Source organism: Lissotriton helveticus, chromosome 1_1 (assembly GCF_964261635.1).
Source record: "Lissotriton helveticus chromosome 1_1, aLisHel1.1, whole genome shotgun sequence".
In the NCBI taxonomy this organism is placed as follows: domain Eukaryota; kingdom Metazoa; phylum Chordata; class Amphibia; order Caudata; family Salamandridae; genus Lissotriton; species Lissotriton helveticus.
This window is the reverse complement of record NC_136057.1, coordinates 1705895060-1705909503: the sequence shown is the minus strand read 5'-3', so window position 1 is coordinate 1705909503 and position 14444 is coordinate 1705895060. Positions and strand designations below refer to the sequence as shown.

The following is a 14444-nucleotide window of genomic DNA, read 5'->3' as shown; positions in this document are numbered from 1 at the left end:
CTTGCTGTCGTGGTCTCCTTTGGAGGCGCCCATCACCAAGATGTCATCCTGAAAGTACTGTACCCCCGAGATGTCCTTGAACAGCCGATGCATCAGCTTCTGGAATACAGCCGCTGCGGATGCCAGGCCAAAGGGCATCCTCCGGAACTGGTAGCACCCAAAGGGTGTAATGAAGGCGGTGTACTTCCTACTCGAAGGATGCAGCTCAATCTGATAGTACGCTGACGTGAGATCTATGGTGGAGAAGTGTGTTACCCCTTTTGTCCTAGCGAGCATCTCCTCGATTCTGGGCAGGGGAAATCTCTCCACTATGAGATTTTTGTTGAGCTCGCGGAGGTCAACACAGAGACGAACCTGTCCATTGGGTTTCTTGACCACCACCAAGGGGGATAGCCACTCCGCACTGTCCACCGGCTCTATGATGCCTTGCTCCTCCAGCCTCAGAAGTTCTTGTTGTACTGCTCCGCTAGTGGAAATGGGTATGTTCCTGACTTTGTGTACCACCGGTACAGCTCCCTCCTTGAGGACCATTCTGTGGACGAACTTGTCCAGTTTTCCGACTGAGCCATCAAAAACCTTGGGGTAAGCAGATTTCCAGTCTTCATCTCTAGTGAGGGGCCACTCGTCCGTCAATAGAATCTGCTCTTTCCCGCCTGGGTTGAGTATGATTCCTAGATCCCCAGCGTCTCTCCACCCCAGCACTGAAGGGCCCTTCTCCGCCACATACAGGGTGCACGTGGCCGATCTTCCTCTGAATTCAAATGTGAAGTCTCGGCACCCCACCAGTGGAATGGCGTTCTCGGTATACGAGATGGGTTTGATGTCCGGCGGCCATAGGTCTGGCCCCACTACTGGCGCGAAGTCCTCTTCCCATATGGATCTTTGCACGATGGTCCAGGGAGATCCTGAAACGACAGCCACATGTACCTTCACTCCCCCTATCAGCATGTCCGTGCGAGGCTTATCTCTTCGCTTCCCCGCCACTTCCAGCACCTGGTCCTCGATGCATAGCACCAAATCTCCATCTTCCAGGTCGTCTTCCTCGCTGATGTCCGCTGTGGCCGAATCGACGCATTTGACCGTGGACTTCTTCCCTTTCTTGCGGCATACCTTTTCAAAATGGCCGACCAGGCCACAAAACGCGCATCTGGCGCGGAACGCGGGACATCGTTTATCTTGGGCCGAATGCGCCGTGCTGCCGCATCTGTAACACGCAAACTTGTTGTCTGACCCTGGGCGGACCGTCTGTTTCCCCGTCCATCTCGACTCCTTCCTCTGGTCTCCATACATCCCTCTGGGTTTGCTGGGCTGGGGCGCCTCGTCGATCTTGTTAATCATCTGTCTCGGTGCGCCCTCTCGTTTGGCTGCATCAGCGCCGCGTTTAGACATTTCTGCCTTCTTGACCATTGCAACAACTTCTTTGAGTGATGTCTCGTTCTGCGCCCATAGTTTGTCTTGGACAGCCCTGCTGGTGGTATGCATGACAATCTGGTCTTTGATGTACTCCTCCTGTAGAGCACCATACTGGCACGTGATGGCCAGACGTCGGAGCGCTGCCACATAGTCATCAATCGATTCGCCGGCCTCCTGCTTCCTCTGTTGGAAATTATACCGGTCTATGGAGACACAAACTGCTGGACGGTAATGGCTGTCCAAGTCATCTAGTGCATTCTTGAAGACATCCGTCTCAGTCGCGCCCCTTTCCTTGGGCACCAGGTTTTTGAACACTCTCACCCCTTCCGGGCCCAGGTTGTGGAGTAACAGTCTCTTCTTTCTTTCCGGGGTGAATGCCCCTTCATTTTCATCTTCAAGTGCCTCAATGTAGTTTTGAAAATATTCCTTCCAATCCTCCCATTTTAACTGTGGTTCCCCCGGTCTGGGCAGGAATGGGACAGGGGCCATCAGGGCCGATGCTTGATTCGCCATTTTGGCCTCGCCTCTGGGGTCTACCGCCTGGGCACTGTGTTGGACGGGTACACCGGATGCTCCTGCACTCCCTGCCGTGTCACCTTGCCCTCTGGGACTTCCTGGGGTGTTGTCCCTTATAGCCTGCGTGGGGTTGTCAGTCTGCGCCCCTTCCTCTGTCTTGGGGGTGATGCCTTTGGCTGCCAGGGTGCTGGCTGTAAGCTCCGTTCCCTAGCACAGCACTGACCTGGGTGTTCAAGCTGTATTGTCGGTTATACTCGTGCTGTTGCGCTGCTGCCACGCCCTCTGCTCATCCTTGTTGCTGTTCTGTCCTTCTGGTTGGTGTGGAGCTGTTGGAGGGTGCCTGCTCCTGGCCACTGTGCTCAATGGTGTTCGTGATCCCACCCTCGTCGCCAATGTAATGTCGCCTCCTTGCCCCCACACTATGCACTGAGCCTCTGTACGTTGTATATCTTCTTTATTCAACTTATCATAAAGCAATGTGAGCATTAGGGCGCCGAGCGTCTGCACTACTCTCGCTCCGGTCGCCAACTGCCGTTATCCCGGTTCGCGCCTTTCACCAATGTCCACTTGCGCATGCGCGCGCCTCACGCTCCAGTCTATAGCGTGACGCGTCATCGCGTACACGCTCATAGACTAGAGCGCACACTACAGGTTCGACTAACATCAAGATATTTCCTTTTTAAGGCGTGCCACGTTCAGAACAAATATTCCTTTCCTAAGTTGGCATTGTAAGCAATTAGCCTTGCTGATATGGTATTGAATAGCATCTTGGAAACAAAATAAACTATACTTTAAAATGAAGTGAGCTAGACGGGCCTTTTTAAGTTGTTGGATCCGATAAAATAAGAACACATTTAAAAAGCTTTACCCAAAGAACCCAAATAAATATATTAATCACAATAGTTAGACGGAAAGTGTAATGACTTTTAAGAAAGAGTGTATTGGTAAAGGGACTGGGTAATATTACACTTTAAAGTTGCCAATGACTGAAAAGATGCAAACCCATAAAAAATAAGCGACAACGAGCAGTGCAGGGGAAAGTGATGTTCACTTCTGTCGAATTTGGGAGAGGACCACCTAAATTTGCCCTCCCTGGATCAACTCACATTTCTTACATTTAAAATGCTGTAAATCAGCTCCTATTTTCTAAAAAAAAACAAAAAAACAGGTCCAAGAATATTGCCACGAATGAGTTCAGTCCCCAGAGATGTTCTCTCATTCATTCCTTGTAGAAGCCCCTATAAGTTAGAGGTTTCTTCGAAGAGGAAAGCCTTCTCGTGTTTTCCTTCACATGAGGAGAGTGTTTGCGATGCGATCTGCTAAGCAGGGATGTGCTCTTTGAGGCAATGTGCCGGCTGAGGCGGTGTGCCAAGATTTCCTGAGTCGAAGGCCTACACGGAGAACAACCAGCTTCCCCTGCGAATTCGGAAGGAATCAGCTTGCAGGCTCACTGACCCTGGAAGCCCTAATGAGATTAGAGAGGCTCAGGTGTTGGTTGAGGTATTCCAGGGACAGTCAGGTCTTTGAGGCATGCTGTGTCTCTGTTGTGTATGCACCTGCAGAACTTGGCTTGTACTGCCCTTGATTCGTCGCTGTTGTAGACACGCGCCGGTAGATATTGCTTTTTAGGCTATTGCTGATCATTCGGCTTATGATAGTCTAACTGGCAACGAGTGCCCTGCTCTGCGATAGACTTTACCAACATTGAAAGCAGTAGATGGGTCAAGCGTTGACCAGAAGCTACAAAGTGGTATAAGAGCTTCATGTTACTTGCACGAGTAGAGTAAGTACTCCAATGTCTTTCAGTATTTTAACTGTCCAATTGAACACAAACCCATACTATGACTTCAAATGACCATGCTCATCTTACTCAACGGCATAGTTATTTTGCTCCTATGTAACAAACCTATTCCATAAATAAAGTCATGAAGAACTCTGTGCAAATTGCATGACAACTAGAATATAAACAGCAGGACAACTGTAGTATCCATGTACAAGACATTGTCACTAAAGGTGTAAAGGCGCCCATAAAATCTGAGGACATATCAATTTAGCATCCATACCTGGAGTTTTCCAGTAAGTTCGCATTAGAAGAATTTTGAAAATGTCTGACACTGCATGGAAACAGCAGGACAAATGCTAACTCTTACACTTGTGCAAATTACTGACTCTGGGCTCCTACAGAGTAGAGTGCTATTCGTCCACTAAGAACTTCCATGCCTTGTCGGGCATATAAGTGCTAAAAATAGATTTTCCTACCATTTGACAAATGTGTTCCTATTAAATCATTCATCAGAGGTTCTGGAGTGCGAGAAACACAGAGAACCCTCAGTTCTGCAAGGGTGTCTTTTTAAAGCCGGCTCATGCAAGGAATGACTGGACTTTATTTTCAATGAATGTCGACATACTGGGTTCAAAATGGCTGCCATTTTCTCAGTTATGTTAAGCAGTTTTTGTATGGCACAGCTTTTGCAGATTACCCGGCCTCTTGACGCTTAGTTCTCCTGAGCAGGCTGCTGTCTGTGTTTGTGCATTTAATCAAGAGTGTGTATTTGTGTTGGGTGTAGGGACCCAGTGCGGCGGGCCCAGCCAGACATTTTCCTATCCCAAGTAAGTGTGGGTGACGTGGAGGTGGGGCTCAGTAGCAGGGTGGACATGGTTCAAGTATCCAAGTATCTAAGTTCACTCCCAACCTCTTTTGGCCCTTCTGTGACTTTCTAGTGCTCACACTCTTGTTGTCTGTGTCCAGTTTTGAGAGGTTGTTTGCATATGTTCATGAATGTCAGTGTTTCATCTCCATGGGTGTAGACAGTGGCAGCTCCTCCGCTAAGGCGGAGGAGCGTCACCCCACTTCTTTTTTTACAGTGAAAGACAGAGAAAATAAAATAATAATAACTTGCGTTATCATTTTATTTTCTCCTACTTCCACCCACAGCTTTGCGTGAGGGGGCAGGTGCAGGGGAGGAGTGGTTGCACCCTTCTAAAGCGCCCAATGACTGCTTGGACGGCCCTCTCGGACCGTCCAAAATAGTCTTGCTCACTTTGCATGTTCCTCATGCAGGCTGCATCGCAGCCAATGTGGAGAACATGCCCCGGCCTCCAGCCAGCATCTGAGTGCTGAAAATGGCACTCAGACCAATACCAACGCTGCTAAGGCAGCACTGCGATTGCCTGACTGGGAGCCTGGGTGTTCTTCCTGTGGCAGACTCCAAGCGAAGGAGGACTACGGAGGAGAGACTGGCAAGGAAGCCCGCTGCGTCTCCCCCCTCCTGCATCCACCACTCTACCTCACATGTCCTCCCCCCATCCCATCCCCGTCCCCCTACCTCTGATCGGTGCCGGCCGCACCTGGGTGTAGATATTCTCAGCCTGCAATTTAGGAGCTATAGAAAGTCCACCGAGGAGAGGATGTATTCTCAGCTCAGCAGATTGTGATGCAGCTGCATGACGCCCAGTGTGGCAGCATTAAACACCCGAAAAGCTACAACAACGGAGAATCCAGGGTATAGGGCAATAGTGACTGTACTTATCTATAGTGTGGTCTTGTATATTCAAATAGTCTGGGTGCCAAGGACCGGAAGCTAAATACCCACAAATTACAATCAAGCACTATGATCCAGCACTCTCCACAAAAGGTCAATAACAAACAAATAGATAAACAAATGTAATGAAGTTTTTCTAGAATCCGTTCAGCAGGGCTTTAAAAGTTCTTTATTCTTATTCTTCAAAAAATACGTAGCCAACGTGTTTCGTCCAGGAGGACTTCTTCAGGGCAACAGAGTGGTGAATTTGACTGTGCTGTTAATCTTCCAATCTTGTCCCCGAGAACAAATATTCATTGAGGGCAGCACCTTATAGATTTGCGTGTTTGTTCTTTCCTATATTGGTTAGTCCATCTATACTTGATAATTTATTCAGTCCTGAGATATATTATTCAATCATCCAGTTCTTGCGCGGGGATAGCCACCTCACTATATTGGGTAATTTCCGTAATAATCCTCCATATATTTGGCAAGAAATTGTCTGTCTGTAATATGTTCCACGTCCAATTTCTGTGGCGTATCAAATCCCCCTTAGTCTCGATAGAGCGCCGTCATCTCGAATCGCGTGGTTGTCCTCAATATCGCGAAAGGCTGACGCTAATCAAACGAGCGCTCCAGATCCAACAACCGATAACCAATAGCAACAATACTGACATCATTCCAGGGGCCCAGGCATGCTACAGCTTGTTTAGCTTTCTGAGGTTGTGCTGTCTCAGTAGTTTTTTTTTAATATAACACAGACTATAGACGAATCTTGAAGGACTTCAGATGGAAATCTTAAGAGTAGGACTTCGATTGGAAATCCTTTAGTAACCGCCATTTTCATTCTTCTTTCTAGATCTTTCCAGGCGGCCTCTGGACTGCCCGTCACTGGGTTCCTGGATGAAGAAACTCTGGAGCAGATGAGACAGCCGCGCTGTGGCATGGAGGATCCCTTCAACCAGAAGACTTTTAAATACTTGCACCTCGGTGAGGCGGTAGTTGGGGGTGTCTCTACCTTCCCATGATGCTTTGCTTTTTTGGGTTTCTGTGTTAAGCCACATTGATAAGAGATACACTGCAACTAGATAGCTATGTCAGGAAACTGCAGCTGAGGATTCTTTATGCAGTAGTTTGTAACCGCCTCTGCGTATTTAACGGGAGCTAAGTGCAGTGCCCAGTCAGAGTTTGCACTCGCCATTGTCCTGAGGAAAGCAAACAGATAGTTACAGAAATAAGACACTAAGTAAATAGGGAAAAAAAGATTTTGTGCTGAATTAAATCACTTTTGTGACACAAACATGGCGTAAAATCTTAGAAAAACTCCCCCTCAGTGCTCAGTCACTTTATTTATTTATTTTTTTTTTTTTTAAAACCTTTATTGACATCAAAAAGGAGAGACAAGTCAAGGCCTACAACCCATCCGGCCGGCCGCAATGTACAATACAATCAGGAGTCACCAGGCAAATATCACATAATCAATCAATACAAAGCAGAGGCCGTACAATATAAAAGGGGGGAGAAAAAATTCGGGAACCAAAGGGCTAAAACACAGGAGTAAATAAGGCTTAATTTTATAATATGGGGAGAAGACGTATGACCGGCGTACTTTCAATACGGAGGCATCCGATATCCCGTAATCAACTGCAACATTAATAAGGGGGCATGGGGCCAGAAGATCGGGGGGGACAATACAATGCATTCACGAAATCAGGATATGTGAGACACAAACAGCCCCTGAGCATTTTTCTCGTAACATGCCCGCCACCCAGGACACTACCAAGCCAGAACAGAGGGATCGGAAAGACAATAAACCAAAACCAACTCGTCATAAGAACTTCTAGGACACCGAGAGGAAAAGGGGGGTAGGGAAGGGAAAACGGAGGGAAGACAAAAAAAAGACAATAAAAAGGGAAATAAAGAAATAAGAAAAACGAAAGGAAGAAGACACGCCGACCCAGGCCCCCCGTGGCAGGAAGACAGGAGACAAAAGGAATAGCGGCCCAAGTGGGGGATGGCAATCGGGAAGAAAGACAGCCGAAACCTATCAGGAGGATTAACGACGCCACACCCCCCACCCGAAACACACCAAAGGAGGTCAGGACAGACGCGGCCTCACGAAAAAGAGATAGAAAAGGGCCATAGAACCAGAGGACAAACAAAAAAATAGTACCCAACCCACCCGACCCACCCTGCACCCCTGTAGAAGGCTATGGCCTACCCTTCAGACAGCGTGCCTGTCGCCCTAAACCAGAACCCGAAATATAGCGAGAAGTAAGAAAGAAAAACGAGACAAAAAAGGAACAACCAAAGCGAAGAAAAAAAGGACAGGAGGGAGGAGCAGAATAACTATAATCCGAACTGGCGGCCGCAGCCCTCCGCCCAACCAGAAAAATACAGTCAAAAACAGTCCAGGACGACACCCCATCACGCGCTATAAAACATTAAGAGAAGGGAACCGCCCACCTTTCTACGATGAAAAACAATGACACCACTAAATCGTATACCGGGAATCCAACAGAAGTCGTACATTTCACCCCCAACCCTTTTGAGCGACAAATCCCACCCACCACATGGCAATGTAAAACCACATACTAAATACGAAATCAGCATATAGTCGAGTGGAATGGTGACTAACATAGCTACGTGGGGGGTAGATAGATCCACAAGGGAGCAATAGTCCGAACCGAAAGTGTAGATGCATCAACAATCGCAGCACGATCAGTGAAAAACAGGAGTTCAGTTGCGCCACTGGATCGGGCGAGGTGGTCCCAATTATAGACACAGGCAATGTCATCGAAGTAAGCCCAGGAGGCAGTCCATCAATAGTTTCAGGCAACAATGTCGAACATGGTCGCAATACAGCATCCAAGTCCCCGGGGTCCGAACCATGAAAAGCAGGGCGCCCCAAAGTCACCGGCACACTACACGATCTTCGATCAGCGGCGGAGACACTCAAGTCAATCGAGGGGGGCGAGGCAATGAAGTCATCGAAACAAGAGGGCGACAAGAAGAGATGGCCGCCCAAAATGGCGGCAGATCGTGGCGGACCCACCGAGACTCCCAGGGCCGGGAAGCGTGTAGGGATCTCAGTGCTTCCAGGATATCTCTGACTGTCGGTTCACGTCCACCAGATCCGCTCCCCACACGCTTAGGCAACACGGGCCCGCCGCCACAGGGTGATTCTCGTTCCAGAGGGTCGGTCGCCATTTCGTGAATCAGCCCAATCGCCGCCCACCAAGGTCCCAGCAAGGGCGGCCTCGATGCCAAAAGGATATCCGCCCAAAACAGGTCTCTGCCAGCACCAGCCCCGGTGCCCCAAACAAGCGGAGTCCGGGCCCCGAGGACCAGGGCCGCCGGACCAAGCAGCGGCGGAGAGAGACCCCTTCACAGAATCAGGTCCCGGGGCCTCTCACCCACGACGGCCGCGCGGCCACCAGGGCAGGCCCGGGTCAGGATCGCCGGGATCTTCGCACATCGGCTCCCAACACTGGTTCTCGCTCTCGGCCGGGGCCGAGAGCCGTCGGATCCCGCCAGCCAGGTCCCGGTCCAAGTCTCGCAGAGGCCCCGATCCCTCGGAGGCCACAACTCCGGAGCCACTGCACACCGAGACCCCGGGGTCGGATGGTAAGTACAAACAAGCCGTTATGTTTCAATGCCCCAAAAAATGTGTCGTCCTCGGACAGGATAGAAGACAGGATCGTCAATCAGGACGGAGGGCTGCGGGAGCCGAGCTAAAGGGCGACCATCACGGCCGCGAGCTAGGCTCCTCCGCCTGCTCAGTCACTTTATGTCATTGGCTCTGGTCCCGGAGCTAAATGACGTTGTGGTGCAGCGGTGACTCATAGTGGACAATGAAAGTATGACATAGCAGAGGTCCTTGGGTAAACCAGTCATTGTTGTACCAGTAAGTATATGCTGTCCACCCTAATGTATGATGTTGGTCCAGTTCTAGAAGGTTGCAAGGGTGCTGCCAGTTCCAAAGCAACTTTGACATCTGGTGTTCAGTCAGAATATATAAAAGTGTGGGATTTGCTAAGATTCTGCATGGAGTTGACAGGCACCCGTGCAGCTGTGCCATCTATTGTCCTGTCACACCTCTGCATTAGGGGAACACAGTGAAAACCCCCACAATCTGCCTCTTGGCCACAAGGGCAAAAAGAACAATTGATGGACAGAATGCAGAACAATGTAAAACATGCCCAGTACAGAGATCTGGGCCTACATTCATCATTTTTTTTAAAACAAATTCCCACCATGCTGTTCCAGTTTAAACCCAGCCATATGCAAATCACAGTCTTGACCCTGCTCCCCATAAGTCCAGCCCGAACTGCCAGGCCAGGTCCTACCTGAACCAGAACACAGGACCGGTGTCACCCTAGTTTGGACTCTTCGGTAGAGTGTAGCTTGGTTCCAGTGGCACAGTAACCATGAGACTCAAGGGTGCTGCAGAGACTTTGTTTTCGAAAGATGAGGCAACTTTAGAACTAACGTCTCTGTAGTCTAGTAGGTTCTTTAACTATTTAAATAAAACATGTTTTTTTCAAGTGATTAGACAGATAATTATATGGAAATGTACATATTTTTGTTCTTAGGGCGCTGGCGGAAGAAGAATTTAACGTATCGGATTTATAATTACACCCCTGACATGACTACCAGCGGGGCCCGCGCAGCTATCCTATCAGCCTTCAAGTACTGGAGTGATGTCACACCACTGACTTTCCGGGAAGTCAAACGTGGTCGTGCCGACATACGCATATCGTTCCACCGACGGGGGACAGGCTGCTCACGTCCTTTCGATGGACCTGGTAAGTCACACTGACGTGCAACGTCCATAATTTGATAATAGGAATAGAGGGGCAAAACGCTCAACATTGTCACAGGAATTATGCACTATAGTGAATCAAACCTATATGAATACTACACAATACTGTGCTAAACCACTGCATTATCATATAGATACTACACAATTATGTGGCAGACACATTACAAAAATAGTACTGCTCTATAGCGTGTCTTCCCTGGTGCATTAGCATAGAATTCCTGCTCTAGTGTGTGGCATATTCGCATTTTTGTAATATCAATGGTGTAAAAATCATGGCATCCACTCACAAATTATACATACTCAACAGTACTAGTGGGTGCTGTCCAACACTGCACTACCATATGATTACTGTTATAGATTGCACCATACTTTGTATTACATAGGGATATTACACAGTAGCTTCCCAACCCTGTAACATTACCTTAGCAATATTATGCTACACTGTGCCAAAGACTCAGCATTACCATAGGCATTCGGCATACTAACGTGCCAAACCCACAGCAGTACTGTCAGTATACTGCACTTTACTGTGCCAAACATGTGATATTGCCATAAGCATACTGCATAATGTGAAAAACCCATAGCATTACCAAAGGTATATTGCACTTTACTGTGCCAGGCTTGCAGTATAGCCATAGGAATACTGCATTTAAGTGTGCCAAACAATGCATTTCATAGGACTACTGATCTAAGCTACTGAAAGTGCTCCATTGCCTTATGAATACCACAATACAGTGCGCCAAACTATCTACCACACTGCCGAACTACCATAGCCTCCCTTGAGTGTACATGTCACCATTGAATTCATCAATGACATTCACCCTCGTAACCACTGTTTCTTCCCTGGCCTCTCAGGTAAGGTGTTGGCCCACGCGGATATCCCAGAGGAAGGGACGGTGCACTTTGATGAAGACGAGTACTGGACCGAAGGAACCTACCACGGGGTGAACCTCCGCATCATTGCGGCCCATGAGCTAGGTCATGCCCTGGGGCTTGGCCACTCGCGGTATGCCACCGCCCTGATGGCACCGGTCTACAGTGGCTACAAACCCAACTTCCGGCTCCATTTCGATGACATCAGCGGTATTCAAGCCCTCTACGGTGAGTGTGGCATCATGTGCAGTGAGCCTGCAGCACCTATATTACACATCTGGTGATTAAAATAAACTAGGGGTGAGTGAAGAATTCCGCTATGCCGGTGGAGTTTGCTAAGTTTTGTTCGCTCCGCACGTAGTTCCACAAAACTCTGTGAAGTGACGCGGAGTGGAGTTTTTTATCTTGCGTAGCTTGCCAACATTAAGTTGGCAAGTGCGAAAAATCGCATGCCAGACCTCCTCCTGGAGAAATTTCTCAATGTGGGTGGTTGTGGCAGGTCGTGACCGCTTGCATTGAGGAAGATACCACTCGAGTAGAATATCTACTCGAGTGGCAGAAAAAAGCAGCTCAACTCTGGCACGACGCGTAGTACCGTTCACTGTGATTTTACAATGTGGGAAATACTCCCGGCGCTAAATATCAGTGAACGCGACTTAACACACTACGCCGCCTCACGGAACTCAGGAGTGCAGCGGAGTTTTTTCGGCACTTCGCAGAGTTCCGCGGAGTAGAACTCCACCCAGGCCTAAAATAAACCCAGCCACTGGATTGTCAGAGAAGTTAGAACTCCCCAAACAAAGCTATAAAATGAGACCTGACTCCCCTTGGTGCTTTCTTGATGACAGCAGTCAAAGTCCATTAAAAAGAATATGGGAACTGTAAGCCTGACTGCAATGGGTGCGGGTTCAAAAGTCTGGCTAAAAAGAACAAAGTATTCTGTAACTATTTTGTTGGTCTTTCACTTTGAGTTAAGTGGATAAAACACACATCTTAAATGGAAAATGAATGCAAGTTAAATTAATCAGTAAGAAATGCAGTGACCTATGTTATGAAACCTCTGCTGGTTAATTCGGTCACTGCAGTTGTCTGTGTGTTTACCGCAGAGCCAGAAGATTTCATCCTGGTGGCAATTATAAGGGCAGGCAAACCCTACTTGGGAGATAGCCAGGCTAACACACAATGGGTGTCAGTGTTTGCCCCGCGGTGAAAGGTCTGCAAATGAGGGGGTGCTTGTGCGTTTAGATATAGCTCTGAACTTCACTGTAGGGCACAGAAAGCCATCCAATGCTGCTTCCCTCACAGCCAAACTTCCTGTGACACAAAACTGCCCTCCCCTCACTACAGCGTGTCCTCTAAATGTTACATGTTACTTACATGATAGAGTTGAACTTGTTTCTCTCACAGACTGTTCTCATTCCTTTGAACTCTTGGGAGGGGGGGGGGTCAGTTAACAAACTGTTGGAGTGCCCGTCAGATTGTTCAGCCTCCAATTTCCAGAGAAGCATTTCATTTCTTTTTTTGTTACTGCTTTGTCAGTGCCCTCCTAATTAGCCACCTCCATAAGCAGACTTTTGAAAACATCTAGGCAGCTGTTGAATATGCCCAAGGCTACTCTAATTATGTAGCAAAGAGGGACCAAACTATGTTGCAGGATTGGCCAAATTGGTGTCCAGAAAAGGCAAATTAAGTGGCAAAAAGCGGCACTTTGTGTGGCAGTGTTATTTCTATGGTTTGTCAATTAACATGCATTAACAACGCCTGGCGAAATGTTTCACCCTCTTAGTACCAGTCTAACACCTGAATAAAGTACTTAGTATCTGAAATGTAGCCAAAGGGTCTACCATTGCTCGGTACTGTGTGCCGCGCTATTTTGGTATAATTTGATATGTGATCTTGAAGCAATGTCTTTGTTGGAATCTGCAAATTATGCAGTAGATGTGAATTATGTGGCAGGTGTGCTAAATGCATAGGTATGTGAAAAATTCCACATCTGCAGAATTGCACAATTCCATTGGCTTTGAATATGCGAAAGACTATGGAAATATTGACGTCCCGCTCTTTTTTTTACAATTCTATTTTATTTCAGTGGTACCTACCAGCGGAGTGCAATTTGTGCTCACCTACACACAAATAGTAGCCTTGTTGAAATATTTAATTGGCTGGTCGGTTGGGTGTATGTATGTTCAATGTTCATCAAAGTTTTCTAGCAGACACCCAGAGCTTTATAAAGAGCCCCACTTTCTTGGGCCTTGACAAAAAGCTGAGGTCAGCCCCTTTTAAACATAGTGAGAAGTAGGGTAGGGTGTGTGTTTGTTTTCTCCTCTTATGTTATCTCTATGTTCTTCGAATAATGTTGATTTTTCTGTGCATGTACAGGCAAAAAAACAACTCCACGGGAGGAAGAGGAGGCCAGTCCCACTCTGCAAACCACACCGCCGAAGCCCCTGCCAACCAGTGCCATGCCAGACCCCTGCAAAGATGACCTGGATGCAATCATATTGGGTAAGAGGCCCTAGTGCTGCTAAGGAAAACCTTGCCACCTGGAATGGTTGGCATTTTGGGCGACGGATTAGATTTATGTGCCACAGGCTGAGCTTCTATTTTATGAATGCCTCCTATGGCAGCAGTGAACCTCTGTTACAAATGTAGATATATCTGGGAAGCAGCAGTGCACCAAAATACACTCCTGTTTTCTGCAGCTGGTAGTGTGCAGGGTTGGGTCTGCACTAGCATCCACTCACCCTGCTTACACTGGTGCAGGAATGACATCCAGTGGGAAGTATGGCACTGGCTGAGGTCCTGAAGAGAGCACACTAACATTGGTGCGGCTGTGACATCTCGTGGATAGCCGGAGTACGGCATAGGCTGAGGTCTTGGAGGGAGCAGACTAACATTGGTGCAGCTGTGACATCTAGTGGACAGCCGGAGTATGGCATTGGCTGAGGTCCTGGAGGGAGCAGATTAACAGTGGGGCGGCTGTGGCATCTAGTGGACAGTCGGAGTATGGCATAGGCTGAGGTCCTGGCGGGAGCAGACTAACAGTGGCACAGCTGTGACATCTAGTGGACAGCCAGAGTATGGCATTGGCTGAGGTCCTGATGGGAACAAAATGACACTAGTGCTGAAGTGATACCCATAGCCATTCAGAATGTGGATGTGGTTCTTAACCTTTTAACTTCTATGGACCCCAAATTAATCATTACTGGAATACAGGGACCCCCATTGAATCATTATTGGAATCCAGGAGCTCCCACTGAGTCATTATTTGAATGTGGGGACCTCGTCCTAAGCAA

General features: G+C 48.1%; 1 protein-coding gene across 1 annotated transcript in view; it reads left to right on the top strand.

Annotated features, from left to right (window-relative positions):
* The window catches only part of MMP19 (matrix metallopeptidase 19), a 66702-nt gene that overhangs the window by 30188 nt on the left and 22070 nt on the right, over positions 1 to 14444 (top strand). Inside the window, exons 3-6 of the mRNA XM_078689078.1 lie at positions 6310 to 6440; positions 10046 to 10258; positions 11131 to 11376; positions 13528 to 13653. Of these exons, the coding sequence (XP_078545204.1) occupies positions 6310 to 6440; positions 10046 to 10258; positions 11131 to 11376; positions 13528 to 13653 (716 nt within the window). The remainder of the gene's footprint in view (positions 1 to 6309; positions 6441 to 10045; positions 10259 to 11130; positions 11377 to 13527; positions 13654 to 14444) is intronic.